Source organism: Staurois parvus, unplaced genomic scaffold, assembly GCF_062004578.1.
Source record: "Staurois parvus isolate SC_StPar_1 unplaced genomic scaffold, SC_StPar_1.0 ptg001328l, whole genome shotgun sequence".
NCBI classification, from domain to species: Eukaryota; Metazoa; Chordata; class Amphibia; order Anura; family Ranidae; genus Staurois; species Staurois parvus.
Genome location: NW_028319124.1, coordinates 3062607 through 3079226, shown reverse-complemented (window position 1 = coordinate 3079226; position 16620 = coordinate 3062607). Strand labels below are relative to the sequence as shown.

The window sequence follows — 16620 nt, the reverse complement described above, 5'->3', positions numbered from 1 at the left end:
AACAGATCATCAGGCACTAGAAGAGCAGGCTGTGGTATCGTGATGATGTCATCACTCACTGACATATTGCACATGTGATGGATGGCCAGCTGACAGGTTCACACTCACACAGACATGAGACATCAGAGTCAGACATTACCTTCCTCCACAGGCGCAGCTCCACCTCCGCTGCTGCATGGGAAGAGAAGGGCTGGTACTCCACAGTGAACAGCAGCTGCCATCTGACTTGCAGTAAGGGACAGTAAGGGAGGAGCACTAGAAGGATCGGCAGCTCAGCTGCTACACTGGACCCAGACACCTGGCATCTTCCTCTGTCCTTTCTTTCTCCCCTCTGCCACCCCTCCCCTCAGCTGGAGGATCATTCATGACGTGGCGGCATTCCACACAGAGTGCCAGCCGGTGCTGTGCCCAGGCGTCCCTAGGTGACAATAGGTGAATCTGGTTGTCTGAAAGACGTTGTAGCTGAAACATAACCTCGCACAGTGCGTTTCACATCCAGACACTGGACAGAAATATCCTTGAAATGTTCTGGAGCAGGAAATAAGGAGAGAAGCACATGTTCTGGTTAAGGTAGAAGGAGGAAACCACCATAGGAAGAAGACTGGCCTGAGGCTAAAAAGACAACCTTTTCCCTGGGTAAACTAGAAAATTTTCTCTACAGAATAAAGCAGTTGGGAAAAGTCTTGCAGAGGTGCCATTCACAAAAAAGGCAACCTTGTGAGAGAGGAAAGATAGCGATGATAACTGAAGGGAGGTTTCTGAAAAACTAACAAAACCAAGCTTTCAGGTTTTGAGGTTCACTGAAAAGCATACTGGGGGAACAATATGAATAACACGTTACAGAAAGGCTTTCACCAAAAAATCTCTAGAAAAAAACAGCTACGGCTGAAATTTGATCTTTGATGGTACTTATGATCTAACACTGATCCAGACCTGACTAGAAGAAAGACAAGATTTAGCTCATAGAGTACTTCCTTTGGTGGAATTTGATAGCCTTGCACCAGGCAAAGTAGGCCTCCAAGGTGCAATGCTTTCTTCCACTGAAATCAGTGGAAATATTATTTTTAAGAAGGTGCAATGGTAGACTTTATGAAAAGCCAATTTCCTAGCTTTTAGGAATGCAGGGATGACTGAGCCCAATAGACCCCTGTTCCTTAGGACTTGGGCAGCCAAGCTGACAAAGCCACTGCTGAGAAGCAGGATGGTGGGCCAGCCAATGACAGATGATTTGGTAGGGCTCACTGAGAGTCCGCTAGAAGTTTGATGAGATATGAGTACTACATCCTACTGGGCTAGTTGAGTATGATGATCACTGGAATCCCTGCCTTTCTCTATCCTGCAAAGCAGACAAGGAAGGAACTAGCAGGGGAAAAGTGTAGATTAGGATGAACTGATCTTACAGAACCACCAAGACATCCACTGTGAAGGCCTGTGGAACCTTGGTCTTGGCAACAAACCTTTTCAGTTTGTTTTTTTAACTTGGGCACCAGAAAATACACATGTGGTGTCCCACACCTGAGAAAGAGGTCTCGAAACAACTTTAGGTGAAGACTATTCCCCTCTGGCCAGTCGCTGATGACTTATAAAGTCCAGTTGCCAATTTTACATGCCTGGAATGTACACCGCAGACAAAACCCAAACATGGAGTTCTTCCAAAGTTAGAATGAGATCCACTTCTCTTTCTGCTGTATGAAATGCTGTGTCCCTATGACTATTGATGTAAGCCACAGCATTCTGTGACAGGTGAGAAGTCCAGCTTTGGAGGGACAACTGAATCACCCTGAGAACCAGGATCTTGATCGGGAGCTGATTTTAACCACAGAAGTGGACCTTTTTAGCATCCTGCGGTTAACTACACACATTGCACTATGTGCCAAGGTGAGCGTCTTATGGTTAGGAACCTGTGCCTGAAGCAAACGCAAGCAAAGCAAGTTCTCTATGCAGTTCTGTGCGATTGTGATATGCTGAGTTGCAATGGTCTGGAGTGAAACTGGGTGTATTGTACTGCCTTGGCACCCTCATGCAAAAGTGAACAGTTGGGCATCCCCTGGAGCACAAGGTCTGAACTTGGGAATGGAGGGCCAAGAGCTTGTCCAAGGAGAGGAAAACCTTGGACTAGGCTGTGTCCAGAATCGGGCCCAGATACTCCAAGCAGTGGGTCGGTTTCAGTGCTGACTCTTGGGAGATTTATGATCCTTGGTCCCTGAAGCCAAAAGCAAGGAGATTTATGATCTTTTGTCCCTCAAGGCGTAAGCAAGAAGTCAATTAATCTGGAAAGCTGATAAATGGAAGCCGCAGTGGCTAAGAGCTGCTACAGACCAGAAAGAAGAATCATCATGTTAAGGCCTCCTGCACACAGGACGTTTTTGCAGCATCATGCACACTGGACATTATAAAAATGCCAGTAGAGTTGCTGCATTAAAAACGTGAGTTTTGTGGCATTTTGATTCTTTTTTTCATTAGCGGTTTGCCGCATTAGTGTTTTTTAGCAAGAAAACACCTCTCTGCTATTTTTAACTACCACTTTCCCATAATGCATCTCTGAATAGTCATTGTATAGCTGTTTAGTAGCCATTTTCAGAGCAGAGAGATCACTGTGTTGTTCAGGAGCGATCTCTTTTTCTTGCTGCGTCCATTATGGATCTTGTAATGCAGAAAATTGATGAGGCTGTGCTACTGATTTTGTTAGAGATGGGGAGAAGACAGAGACAGCTGGAGAAGAGGAGCAGCCGTCAACGACAAATTCTGGACTCATCCCTTGATTTCCCGTCATGTATCCTCCATATGTCCATAAAAGGAATTTCCTGTTTTCACACAGTTCAGCCAGCTGAGACAATGAGGCAGCAAAGGGCACTGGGAAATGTAGGAATTAACTGTAGAAAAATGACAGTGCCCAAAAATATTGCTTTAAAAAAAGCTTGAGTCTCAAAAGCGCTTATAAAGGCAGGATATTTGCGTTTTTCAGTGTTAGAGAGATTTTACAGCTGAAAACTTCTTCTCAAATGCAGTAGTTTTTTTTTCCAGCCTGATAATGCCCCTGCCAATAATGATAAAAGCCTATGTGCGCACATAGGATAACATGCTAGGGGGTTCACTGGCTGCAAAAATAAATACATTTACAAAAATGTGATGCCTGTAAACGCGACCTAAACGCTTGTAAAAGTGTCAGACACTTTTACAAGCGTTGGGTGTTTTTCCTGCCAAAATGCTGCTGCCAAGAGGAGGAGAGTTTTTAAAATGTACTGTGTGCATGAGGCCTAAAGAATAAATACAATCACAAAGTATGCCTCTCTCAGAGGAGAGAGAGAAGACATCCGTACACCTAAGGATACAAGCAAAAAACTAGGAGTCTGAGAGGTTATGCTGGGGCTGTCCTATCTTGTGTCCAATCTTGTGAAGGTAGCTGTCTAAGACTGAGATTATGTGTCCTGTACTGTACAAATAAGAAAAAGGATCCTTTGTGCTTACTGTAAATCCTTTTCTCCTCTTTTCTGTGTTCACTGAAAGAACCTTCTGTCTTGCAGCTGCCTGTGTGTGTAAACACTGGGTTTAGGTACAGTGTACTTACCCACAGTATGCATGTTTGGGTGTGGAAGGACGGAAAGGAATGGCCACCAGCAGGGGCTATTGTTTGTTTCTTAGTTGTACATAGTGTCTAATTCCCGCGCGTGGTGCTTTACCCAGAAGGTGATGATCTAAAGCAAAGCTGTCTCCTCCACTGAAATCCGTGTAAAGAATATTTAAAAAAAAAAAACCCCTATTTTTTCACATAGTTGGAAATGAAGCTTTTGGGCACGTATGATGCATTTTTTCTTTTTTTGCTTAATCCACTGCTATATGTACTTCATGAAGCACCTGCATAAATTGATTGTAGCTGTGTTAGTGCACTTGGAACACAGTTGGTTATTTGTGTTTATTATTATTTCCACCATTAGTGCAAATAAAGTTTCCCAGTTAGTACTGACAGAACTGATATATCAAGCCCAAAAATCCAAACTTACAAGAGCTTTTACTCAACAGTGAACAGGAGCGTCCTTACTCAAATATAGCCATCTTGGCAATGGACACATCTTAATTGGAGCACACAAAGCCCATAGTGTGGAGAAAGCTTATTTAGGTGTCCATTGTATTTGTTTTATAGGGCAAGTACCCATTCACAAAACCCTAACCGTGACGTTATCATGCCTAGTGAGATTTTAACTCTGGACTCTGGGATGAAAGGTGAGAAAGCTAACCGCTTAGCTGTGAGGCTTCCTCATGAAGAACAATTGCATCTATGGCTTTGTACACAATTATGCAGTAGGATTTGATGTACGCACCCTAAGGTCCAAAGCAATAAAAGGAAACATGACATGGTATAAATCCCATCAGTTACATCCGAAAATAAAGCACACACATCCAGGGTAAAAACTGATTGCTTTACTCGAATTCTACACATTAAAATATTAAATCAAAGTGAACTGAAACTGTAAATAAAATGGCAGGTTACTATGAAATGGGTGTGTAACAGTAAAGATAAGAAGGCATGAAGGACAGAAAAAAAAAATCACATTAAAGTCCTTAGGGCAAGAAAAAGAAAATATAATAAAAACTAAAAGCTGCCTTTACAGGGCCAGAAATTGTGGAAATGATAACAATTACTGATGGCTAGCCAAACCAAATTGGTAGACGCTAAGCCTAAATATGTATGTGCAAGAGGTTGCAACTCCCCACCGCTGCATTACACAATATTTCACAAGAGGGGTAATGGGAGGGATTTTCTGCAGTAAAGGAGAAGGAAATAATTAGTTCATGGCTTCCAGTGAAAAGAACTGAGGGACTTCACATTGGAAAACCACCAGGCTTATATAATAAAGGCAAGAACAGTGATGCACAGTAACCTAAGGCAACCAACAAAAAACTCACCTTACTCTGATTGCCAAGATGTGAAAAACATTAATATGATTGGCTGTTGGAGGTTCCTGCACACCACTACCCTCTGCGCTGTTACTAAGCCCATACTATTGCATCCATATGTCTCATAGCCTCTCAGTAAAGGATGGAAAAATTAAGATAAAGGATGTATACCAGTCTTGTTTAGAGGAGACAATTTACCAGTCCTAGAGTTACTTTAAATAAATAAAAGACTTCAAAACTGAAGTAAAAGATATTTATAATGGCCATACCCAATTCCTGTTAAGGGCATGTCATTGAAATACATTGTGGTGTGTGTCTACAAAAAAAAAAACAGATTAGCTAATACATTCAGGTTGGAAAGGGGGGGTTTACATTTATTCTCAGAATATAAAAATGGTCAACAGATCTTGGACAGAGATTCTTTAAAATGAAAGGAAGTAAAATCAAAAGGATGTGTCTCCCCCTAAAGGGGGGATGGGGAAGCATGACAAGATATACAACCACAATAATACAACGTATATATTATATACATAAAGGCCCCTGACTCTATCCTTTTGCCAACTCTGGCATTAAGTAATGTGGCTGTGAAGGGAAGCGGTTTCAAATTTCCTAAGGTGTACCATGAGGTCACCAAAGATATGTAATTCCTCAAAAAATTAAGAAACATAGCTAAAAGGTTTGGCCCATACAAAAAAGAAGGTGTCAAGGGTGTTTTTTTAAGTTGGCACCTAATGAGCCCTCATGACCGTGGGTTCACAACCATCACTAAAACAGAACAGGTCATTTAGTAACATCCTGTGTGCCTGTTGCTGACCAACATTTTAAAAACAAAATACTTCAAAGTTGATTGGTTTGGGAAGATGCAGATATCTTAGAAGCCACAAACTTCATACAAATAGATGGTACTCCAGTGTGAAAATTTATCCACTACAATTCCCTGTTCAGACTGAGAAGATGGCAATTCCTGTAAGTCAAACCAGACCCCCCTATCTGAAGTCTATTAGAAGTGAATGGAGACAAAGTTAAGAGGTCCAATTGTCTGGTCTGATTGATAACATGACTGCAGCAAGGAACAGAGTTGGGAGCCAAGGTAGGGAAATCTCTCTGGCTGGGAGTACACACAAGTTGTAAAATGTATTCCCGTCATTGTTGGATCATGTTCTTTAAAAATAAAAAAACATTGCCCGCATGTTTAATCTAAATTCCAAATTCAAGGCCAATACAAGAAATCTAAGAAGCCGTGAGAAGAAAATTTAGAGGTGATGTTTGTGATGGGCTTTGAGGGGGAATAAAGACTAAGCACCATTGTAGAATAAAGACATTGCAGTGAAGGATTGAGAAAACTGAAATCTGCTTTGTGTTAGCAGCAAAAGCACAGGTCACTAGAAATTACCTTTTAAAAGGGACAGTGAAACACCAACCTGTCAGATCCAAAAAGTACCCATCTTACATCTTTATTCTTCCCATTTTAATTTATATCACCTTCCACAACATTCTACATCTGCAGATTCCAAGCATAAAGAATTAGATGAACTGCCAGCATTTAACCATGTTATTAAAATCTTCAAAACATGTCCTTGATGTTCTCCATACCAGCACCTCTTGCACATCTACTGAGATCATTCTAATTATTGCAAGTCCAGTCTTCCAAAAGATCTTGGTGCCTTGTGACTGATCTTCCCTTACTGTATACCCAGACAACATAATTTTCATCTCACAGGCTTTAGAGCATCTTACTTTCAGACCCTGCATGGGATTTTGTTATAAATGCCAAGCTACCACCTACATGTCTTCCAAAAATCCGTGGCTTGCTTTCTCCCATTGTAGAAAATGCAGACATCCTGTCAGTGTCATTGCGAAGCTGACTTATTGGGACGTGACAGTCTCTGCCTGCTCCTGGGATGATACAGCATGGGGAGGGCTAGGAAACTTTGAAAAGTTCATTTGCAATATATGATGCTGCAGGTGACGAACCCACTGCTCCTGGATGGAAAGTGGACCTTGGAATTGAATGTCACAGAACCTGGTAAAGGGGAGAAAGAAAAGAACTTTAAGGAATCTGCAATGTGTATAAACCTCACTGAAACACGCATGAAAACTGATGTCTATGCAAGTGCGCCAGTTTCCATCAGTTTTCCTGCACGTATGGTGTGAACGAGGCCTTTAAGTAGTTTTAATTTGTTTAGTTTCAGATTAGTTTGTTAAACTAATAATTTTGTGTCATCGTATTTATTATGTAATAATGATTTGTATTTTATTCTATTCTAATGTTGAAATTCGAATTTCGGAAGATGGCTATACTCTATTTTATTCTATTCTATTGTTTTTGAATTTCAGAAGACAGCTATATTATATTTTATTCTATTCAAAATTAAAATTTTGGAAAACAGCTATATACTTTCTTTCTATTCAAATTTCAGGAGATGGCTATATTCCTTCTATTTTATTCTATTGAAATTGAAATTCCAATTTTGGAAGACAGCTATATTCTATTTCATTCTATTCCATTGTATTCAAATTTCAGAAAACGTCTATATTATTTATATTATATTCTATTCAACATTCACATTTTCGAAAACAGCTATATTCTTTCTATTTCATTCTATTCTATTCTAAACTAAAATTTCAGAAGATGGCTATATTCTATTCTTTTATTTTCCATTCTATTTTATTCTATTCTATGCTTTACTATTCTATTTTATTCTATTAAGCAGCCTAAGTAGGAAAAAACATCTTTTTTCACTTTTATACATTACTGTATTTATTGCAATATGTTACCATTTCGAATTCAAATTAATTTTCGTATAAATATTCTCATCTGTAAATTCAATGACTTGATGAATGTCAATCAACAGTACTATAAAAAAAATGATTTTAACATGCGATTTTACAGTGAATGATCTTTCCTGAGAGAAAACTACATTCACTGTTAGAAACTCATTTAAGAAAAATCTTCCATCCTGCTCCTTCGAATTTTCTAGTGACTATGGTTGGAAACGAACATCAATTTGGCCTCACTAATGATTATAAAACCTAATGAATGTTCTTCAAATTAAAATTAATGTACAAAATTCTACTTGTGTATGACCAGCTTTAGTAGACCTTTTCCTAGCATTATTATACTGAGGGAGTATCCAGGGGCACCCATGATAACAGAATCAAAGATCTGTCCAAATGTCTCTAAGATCAATCAGGAGGAAAGCAGTGAGGCTCACAAGGTGGAATCACATCGCGACGATCCTAGGAGCTCTGGAATTGACCACTTGTTACAGGTCATATATCCTCTCCTCAAATTTTTGGGAACTGGCTGGGCTTTTCTCTCTTGCAGTCTTTGCGATTCTACCTTGTGAGCCTTCTCTTTTGAGACATATTGTTTTTAATGTTAATGTTGTAATCTTTGGAATACACTTCTTATCTCCTGATGAACAGCTGATACGTGTTGAGGTTTAAAGTTGCCATCTGAAGACTCTGATAGATGGAACTCACTAAATGCAGATAACCATGGATGTATTTTGGCTGTTTTATATTTTTCTATGTATGGTAACTGTTTTTAACAAGCTGTGAATAAAATCAAATATTTTATTTATACATCTCTTATATGATTGGTACCTGTAAAGTCCAATTCCCTTTTCCTCCAATCTAGTAATGTTTGCTGATAGGAATGTGGTACCATAACAATATTGGTTAGGATTCAGAATCAATTTTTTTTTTTTAAGGTTTTCTGATGACCTGACCTTCCAGAAGGTGGGAAGAATCATCTTCATAAACCCCAGATGACTGGCCCACCAGATCAGGCACTACCTGCTCCTCAAGGGTAAACAGTTATGTTTACTTAGGGAACTTTATCCACAGCAGTAGAAAAAGGGTTTGAGGAAGTCTGAGAAGAGATTGAAGTAAAGCTGGTCATACACTGGTAGATTTTCAGATGAACATTTGTCACAAACATTCTTAAAACATAAAATTTCAAAATGAAATTCTAGTAGTGTATGGCCAGCTTAAAAGGAGCACCATACTGAAGATGACCCCTTGACCCATGATCTTCCTGCAACTGCTGAGAAATGGGTAACCCCCCAACAAAGGGGGAAGGACATGAGGGTGGAAAAGCTGTATATTTCGCTACCGCAGAATCAAGTGTTTGAGCAGCCTGAAGATGATGAAAAGTGGACTGCTTAATTTTTTGATGATACTAGATTAACCTGAATCTTGAAGACGTTTAGACTTTCAGAAAGACACTATCCACCAGAGGCCTCATTGACTGATCTTCACAGGAGGTCGTTTAAGTGTCCCACAATGGCGATGCACATGAAATAGCAGTGAGAAACAAACTGAGAACAACATCCTAGAGGAAACTTGAGGTGCAGGGCCAAGGATGGAGAGTAAAAGCCAAGAGGTCACAGTGAACAGCCTCTACACTGCCTGGCCTATCACAACAGTCAGAGTATCCTTCTGCAGGAGAATAGGGACAGTGGACTTACATATACACTTACATGTCCCTAAAGAAACACAAAGTCCTGGGTGACTGTAGCAGAGGCCCTGGTCGACAAGGCAGGATACTTAGCCTCACCCAGCAAACCCATGGAGGACTCCAACAACAAGGTAGACCCTACAGCCATGGACAAAATTTGTTGGTATCCCTCTACAATAACAAAAACAAACCCACATCTTTCTTGGAAATAACTTACAACTGACATAAAATTATTATGATTTTTGATAAAACCGAAATTTTAAATAATTAAACAAATTCAATTGGTATGTTAAAAAATGATGGGCCCCTAATATACACGTACATGTCCCTAAAGGCACAACCATCTACTCTGTGAGAAGGAGCTCAGAGCAGGGTGAGATACAAAACCTAAATTCAAGCTGGTACAGGAGCTAGAACAAATATCTTTTGAACCAGGATACCCTAAGTGAACAGAATAGGTCTGCTAATCTGTGCAGCAGCATAGGATCTGCTATCCTAAGAGAGGACTTGCTGTACCTGAACGGAAATATTCCCAAGGTCCTGCGAAGATTAACAAATATCTCTGCATTTGAAAAAAAGATTGTGCACCTTCATGCATGAAGGCTTTCCTGAGGGTTAAGTAGATGTCTTGACCCACATGTGGGTGGCCAGACAACTGGGTTTGGAAGGCCTAGGTGTGCCTACTCCCCAAGCAAAACATGACTTAGTACTTGGTGGAGAAATCCTTGTTGGCAAGCACAGAGGTAAGGTGTTTCTTGTAGTTGGTTACTAGGTTTGCACACATCTCAGGAGGGATTTTGGTCCACTCTTCTTTACAGATCTTCTCTAATTCCTTAAGATTTCTTGTCTGTCCCTTGGCAACTCGAAGTTTAAGCTCCCTCCATAAATTTTCTATAGGATTAAGGTCTGGAGACCAGCTAGGCCACTCCATGACCTTAAAATGCTTCTTCTTGAGTCACTCCTTTGATGGCTTGGCGGTATGTTTTGAGTTATTGTCATGCTGGAAGACCCATCCACGACCCATCTTCAGTGTTCTGAGGGAAGAAGGTTCTCATTCAAGATTTAAAATACATGGCTCCATCCATTGGCCCCTCAATGCACCAAAGTTGGCCTGTACCTCTAGCTGAAAAATGTTTCCACCTCCATGTTTGACTGTAGAAATGGTGTTCTTTGGATCATAGTCAGCATTTTTCTACCTCCAAACATGGCAAGTCGAGTTAATGCCAAAAAGCTAAATTTTGATCTCATCTGGCCACAGCACTTTCTCCCAATCCTTCTCTGAATCATTAATTGTTAATTGGCAAACTTCAGACGGGCCTGTACATGTGCTTTCTTGAAGAGGGGGACCTTTCGGGCGCTGCAGGATTTCAATCCATGGAAGCGTATGTGTTACCAATGGTTTTTTTGGTGAATGTGGTCCCAACTGCCTTGAGATCATTCGCAAGCTTCTCTTGTGTAGTTCTGGGCTCATCCCTCACTTTTCTCATGATTGTTCTTACCCCATGAGGTGAAATCTTGCATGGAGCTCCAGGTCGAGGGCGATTTATGGTTATTTTGTATTTCTTCCATTTGCGAAAATCGCTCCGACAGTTGTCTCATTCTCACCAAGCTTCTTGCTGATGGTCTAGTAGCCCGTTCCAGCCTTGTGCAGGACTACAATCTTGTCCCTGAAGTCCTTTGACAGCTCTTTGGTCTTGCCCATGGTGGTGACATTTGAATGGAAGAGATTCTGTGGACAGGTGTCTTTTATACACACAATGAGTTGTCCTTAGGAGCACCTTCTTAAATTGACAGGACTAATCTGTGTACCACATGAGCATATAGCCAGTCTGTGGAAGCCAGAATTATTGTTGGTTGGTAGGGGATCTAATACTTATTTTACTCACTGAACTGCAACAAAATTTATAACATTTGTATCATGTGTTTTTTCTGGATTTTTGGCTGATATTCTGTCTCTATCATTTAAAATACACCTATGATAAATATTATAAACCCTTCATTTCTTTGTAAGTGGCCAAACTTACAAAATCTGCAGTGGATCAAATCATTATTTTCCTCACTGTATCTCTTTGGAAGTATTTTTCTCTTTGTCTACCATTCTCATAATCCTTCTGTTCAATCTGGAATCATTATTCCGCTTACGCCCACGTCCACTCCTATGGACCTCACACTTCTTAATATTTGTAACTGTAGTTATGGGGACATTATGCTGCTTGGAGATGGTCCTATATCCTTTAACATGCGCTGGTCAATATTTTTCTGTCTGGTTTCCTCAGACAACTTTTTACTTTGTTTTCTTTGGTCCATGCACAGTGTGGTGTTCATGATGACACTAAACAGCACAGTACATTATTTTCTCTGTTTAAACAGACTGAGTGATTAGAAGATTGAAGACGTGTGATACTAATTATAGAAAGGAGTATGAATATTGCTATGATCCAATTATTTATAATGTTGTTAGGAGTACTAACAAGTCTGCCTGGAGCAATTTAGAATATATTTGTAGAATAAGTAATAATATATCTCTTTCACACTTTCTTTGCTTTACTTTATCACATACCAAAGGCATGCAGGTATACATGAGAAAATTGCTTTTAGTTTAATCACTTTCTAGGAGGAACGAAGCATAGTTTCAGTGAGCTGTAAGGGTACCAACAAGTTTGTCCATGACTGTAGGACCGCAGGGTAGCAGGATTCCAGATTTCCGACATCAGTACACTCACGAGGTTCATAGCAATCATCCATGGAATTGTTAGGAGTAGGAGTAGGGATGGGCTGAACAGCCCCTTGTTTGATTCGAGGTCGAACATTAGAACCTAATGAATGTTTGACTGCGAACTTCCAAACTCAATGCAAGTCTATGGGACTCGAACTTGTAAATTCAAAAGTACCCATTTTGAAAAGGGCTGTGGGGACTGCCCGGAGGGACATGAATCAGTGAAAAAAAAGTTTTTTCAAAAAGTACCATTTTTAAAGGGGCAGTCATTGTTCGTTGCTTAAAAAAAAAATTACTTTAAATATCATGCCTGGGGGGGGTCCCCTTAAACTACCTGCAAAGTTGCAGATCTGTACAATGTATAGAACCTGCTGCAACAGGTCTGACTTTAAAATTAAAAAAAAAAAGATTTTTATTAACAATCCCATAAAGACCCTTTAGCTCTGGTAGAAAGGTTAGGAGGGGCCCTCCAGTAAAAAATTTAAAAAACAAACAGGTACGTGGGGTTCCCCCTAAAAGTCATACCAAGCCTTTTAGGCCTGGTAGAACTTTTAAGGAGAACCCACAGTGGCTATACAGCGAGGAACAGAAGTATTTGAACACCCTGCAAATTTGCAAGTTCTCCCACTTAGAAATCATGGAGGGGTCTGAAATTCACATTGTATGTGCATTCCCACTCTGAGAGACAGAATTTAAAAAAAAAAATCAGGAAATCACATTGTATGATTTTTAAAGAATTTATTTGTCTTGCACTGCTGAACATAAGTATTTGAACACCTGAGAAAATCAGTGTTAATATTTGGTACAGAAGCCTTTGCAATTACAGAGGTCAAACGTTTCCTGTAGTTCTTGACCAGGTTTGCACACACTGCAACAGGGATTTTGGCATACTCCTCCACACAGATCTTTTCTAGATCTGTCAGGTTTCGGAGCTGATGCTGAGCAAAATGGAGTTTCAGCTCCCTCCAAAGATGTTCTATTGGATTTAGGTCTGGAGACTGGCTAGGCCACTCCAGAACCTTAATATGCTTCTTACGGAGCCACTCCTTGGTTATCCTGGCTGTGTGCTTCGGGTCGTTGTCATGTTGGAAGACCCAGCCATGATCCATCTTCAATGCTCTGACTGAGGGAAGGAGGCTGTTGCTCAAAATCTCACAATAAATGGCCCCATTCATTCTCTCCTTAATACAGTGCAGTTGTCCTGTCCCCTTCGCAGAAAAGCACCCCCAAAGCATGATGTTACCACCCCCATGCTTCACAGTAGGAATGGTGTTCTTGGGATGCAACTCATACTTCTTTTTCCTCCAAACACGACGAGTGAAGTTTAGACTAAAAAGTTCTACTTTGGCCTCATCTGACCACATGACTTTCTCCCATGCCTCCTCTGGATCATCCAGATGGTCATTGGCAAACTTCAGACGTGCCTGGACATGTGATGACTTGAGCAGGGGAACCTTCCGTGCAATGCATGATTTGAAACCATGACGGCGTAGTGTTCTACCGACAGTGGCATTTGAAACTGTGGTCCCAGCTCTCATTGACCAGCTCCTCCCTTGTAGTTCTGGGCTGATTCCTCACCTTTCTTATCATCAGTGATACCCCACGAAGTGAGATCTTGCATGGAGCCCCAGTCCGAGGGAGACTGACAGTCGTCTTTAGCCTCTTCCATTTTCTAACAATTGCTCCAACAGTTGGTCTTTTTTCACCAAGCTGCTTGGCAATTGCCCCGTAGCTCTTTCCAGCCTTGTGGAGGTCCACAATTTTGTCTCTGGTGTCTTTTGACAGCTCTTTAGTCTTGCCCATGGTAGTAGTTGGCATCTGACTGACTGTGGGGTGGACAGGTGTCTTTAAAGAGCTCAGACAGGTGCTACCAAGTTAGATTAATGAGTGGGTGGACATTTTAAATATACAGTAACAGGTCTTTGAGAGCCAGAATTTTTGCTGTTTCTTAGGTGTTCAAATACTTATGTTCAGCAGTGCAAGACAAATAAATTCTTTAAAAAATCCTACAATGTGATTTCCTGTGTTCAAATACTTCTGTTCCTCACTGTATGGTTAACACTTCCGCCTGGCAGTACTAGGGCCGATGGTCGAATCCCAACCACAGCACCACCTGCCTGGAGTTTGCATGTTCTCCCTGTGCCTGCGTGGGTTTCCTCAAGGTACTCCGGTTTCCTCCAACACTCCAAGGACATGCTGGTAGGTTAACTGGATCCTGTCTAAATTGGCCCTTGTATGTGTATGTATGAATGTGAGTTAGGGACCTTAGATTGTACGCCCCTTGAGGGTTAGGGACTGATGTGATTGTACAATATACTGTGGGGATCGAAAGTTTGGGCACCCCAGCTAAAAATTTGTATTAATGTGCATAAAGAAGCCAAGGAAAGATGGAAAAATCTCCAAAAGGCATCAAGTTACAGATTAGACATTCTTATAATATGTCAACAAAAGTTAGATTTTATTTCCATCATTTACACTTTCAAAATAACAGAAAACAAAAAAATGGCGTCTGCAAAAGTTTGGGCACCCTGCAGAGTTAATATCTTGTACTGCCCCCTTTGGCAAGTATCACAGCTTGTAAACGCTTTTTGTAGCCAGCCAAGAGTCTTTCCATTCTTGTTTGAGGTATCTTTGTCCATTCTTCCTTACAAAAGTCTTCCAGTTCTTTGAGATTTCTGGGCTGTCTGTCACGCACTGCTCTTTTAAGGTCTATCCATAGATTTTCAATTATGTTGAGGTCAGGAGATTGTGAAGGCCATGGCAAAACCTTCAGTTTATGCCTCTTGATGTAATCCCCCGTGGATTTCGAGGTGTGTTTAGGATCATTATCCATTTGTAGAAGCCATCCTCTCATTAACTTCAGCTTTTTCACAGATGGCATCAAGTTACCATCCAAAATTTGCTGAAATTTTATTGAATCCATTTTTCCTTCTACTCGTGAGATGTTCCCTGTGCCACTGGCTGCAACACAACCACAAAGCATGATTGATCCAACCCCATGCTTAACAGTTGGACAGAGGTTCTTTTCATTAAATTCTGTGCCCCTTCTTCTCCAAACGTACCTTTGCTCATTCCGGCCAAAAAGTTCAATTTTAACCTCATTGGTCCACAGAACTTGTTTCCAAAATGTATCAGGCTTGTCTATATGTTCATTTGCAAAGTTCAAACGATGATTTTTGTGGTGAGGACGTAGAAGAGGTTTTCTTCTGATGACTCTTCCATGAAGACCATATTTGTACAAGTATCTCTTTATAGTGGAATAGTGTACCACAACTCCAGTGTCTGCCAGATCTTTCTGGAGGGATCGTGCAGTCAAACGTGGGTTTTGAATTGTTTTTCTCACAATCCTGCGAGCTGTTCTGTCTGATATTTTTCTTGGTCTTCCAGATCTTGCTTTAATTTCCACTGTTCCTGATGACTGCCATTTCTTAATTACATTCCGAACAGAGGATATTGACATCTGAAAACGCTTTGCTATCTTCTTATAGGCTTCTCCAGCTTTGTGAGCGTCCAATATTTTCAGTTTCAGTTTTCTAGACAACTGCTTAGAAGAACCCATGGTGCTGATTGTTGGGGCAAGGTCAGATGAGTCTGGGCATTTAAAACCTTTGAGATTGACATCACCTGGTCTTCCCAGACGATGATTGAGAACAATCCATGACACTGGCAGGTCTCAGCTTGGCAAAGGGGGCAGTGCATGCTATAAATTCTGCAGGGTGCCCAAACTTTTGCAGACGCCATTTTTTTGTTTTCTGTTATTTTGAAAGTGTAAATGATGGAAATAAAATCTAACTTTTGTTGACATTATAATCTGTAATTTGATGCCTTTTGGAGATTTTTCCATCTTTCCTTGGCTTCTTTATGCACATTAATACAAATTTTTAGCTGGGGTGCCCAAACTTTTGATCCCCACTGTATATGTAAAGCACTGCGTAAATTGACGGCGCTATATAAGAAACTGAAATAAATAAAACCCAACCTCCAAAAATGAGAGGGGGGGGGGGGGGGGGGGAGGATAGCGTGGGTGTTGAACATCAAGCCCAACACTAGTTAGGAGAGTGTGAGCTAGGGTCACCAGTATAAGGACAATCCCTTCTATATACAGAGATGATGCAACTACATAGTGGTTATCCCACTAATCTAAAGGTATGAGAAAAAGCCTCTGATACTCAAAACACAGACAGCCAGTAATTGTTGAAGGTCGAATGACCAGAGGTGACCAAAGTCACCTAGGCAGTAGGAATGGACCAAAGATCAGTGTTCCATGTGGCCCTTTACAAAGCAAGAATGCTGAATGGTGTAAAACAGAGTGCAGAGTTCACAAAGCACTCCACCTGACAGACGACTTCAATGTTTAGTGCCTCGGTGTTCACTCTTTCATGGGAGAAACCAGCAGGGAGGAAATTTGAAATGTGTCCTTCGGTCCAAATGGTGAGATAGCTCTGGATACTCAGCCCAACTGGTGTATCCACAGAGTAAGTTTTCAGAGATGAGGAAAACACTGAGACAATACCCTGGCATCACTGCTAACATATTATCAGAA

The 16620-nt window shown here is 40.7% G+C and overlaps 1 protein-coding gene across 4 annotated transcripts in view; it reads right to left on the bottom strand.

Moving 5' to 3' along the window:
- Window positions 1-4399: 4399 nt before the first annotated feature.
- The window catches only part of LOC149436934 (protein Wiz-like), a 129899-nt gene continuing 117678 nt past the window's right edge, over window positions 4400-16620 (bottom strand). For all 4 annotated transcript variants that reach the window (XM_089661259.1, XM_089661262.1, XM_089661261.1 and 1 more), the window contains one exon: window positions 4400-6919. In XM_089661259.1, the coding sequence (XP_089517385.1) occupies window positions 6763-6919 (157 nt within the window). In that variant the 3' untranslated portion in view covers window positions 4400-6762. The remainder of the gene's footprint in view (window positions 6920-16620) is intronic.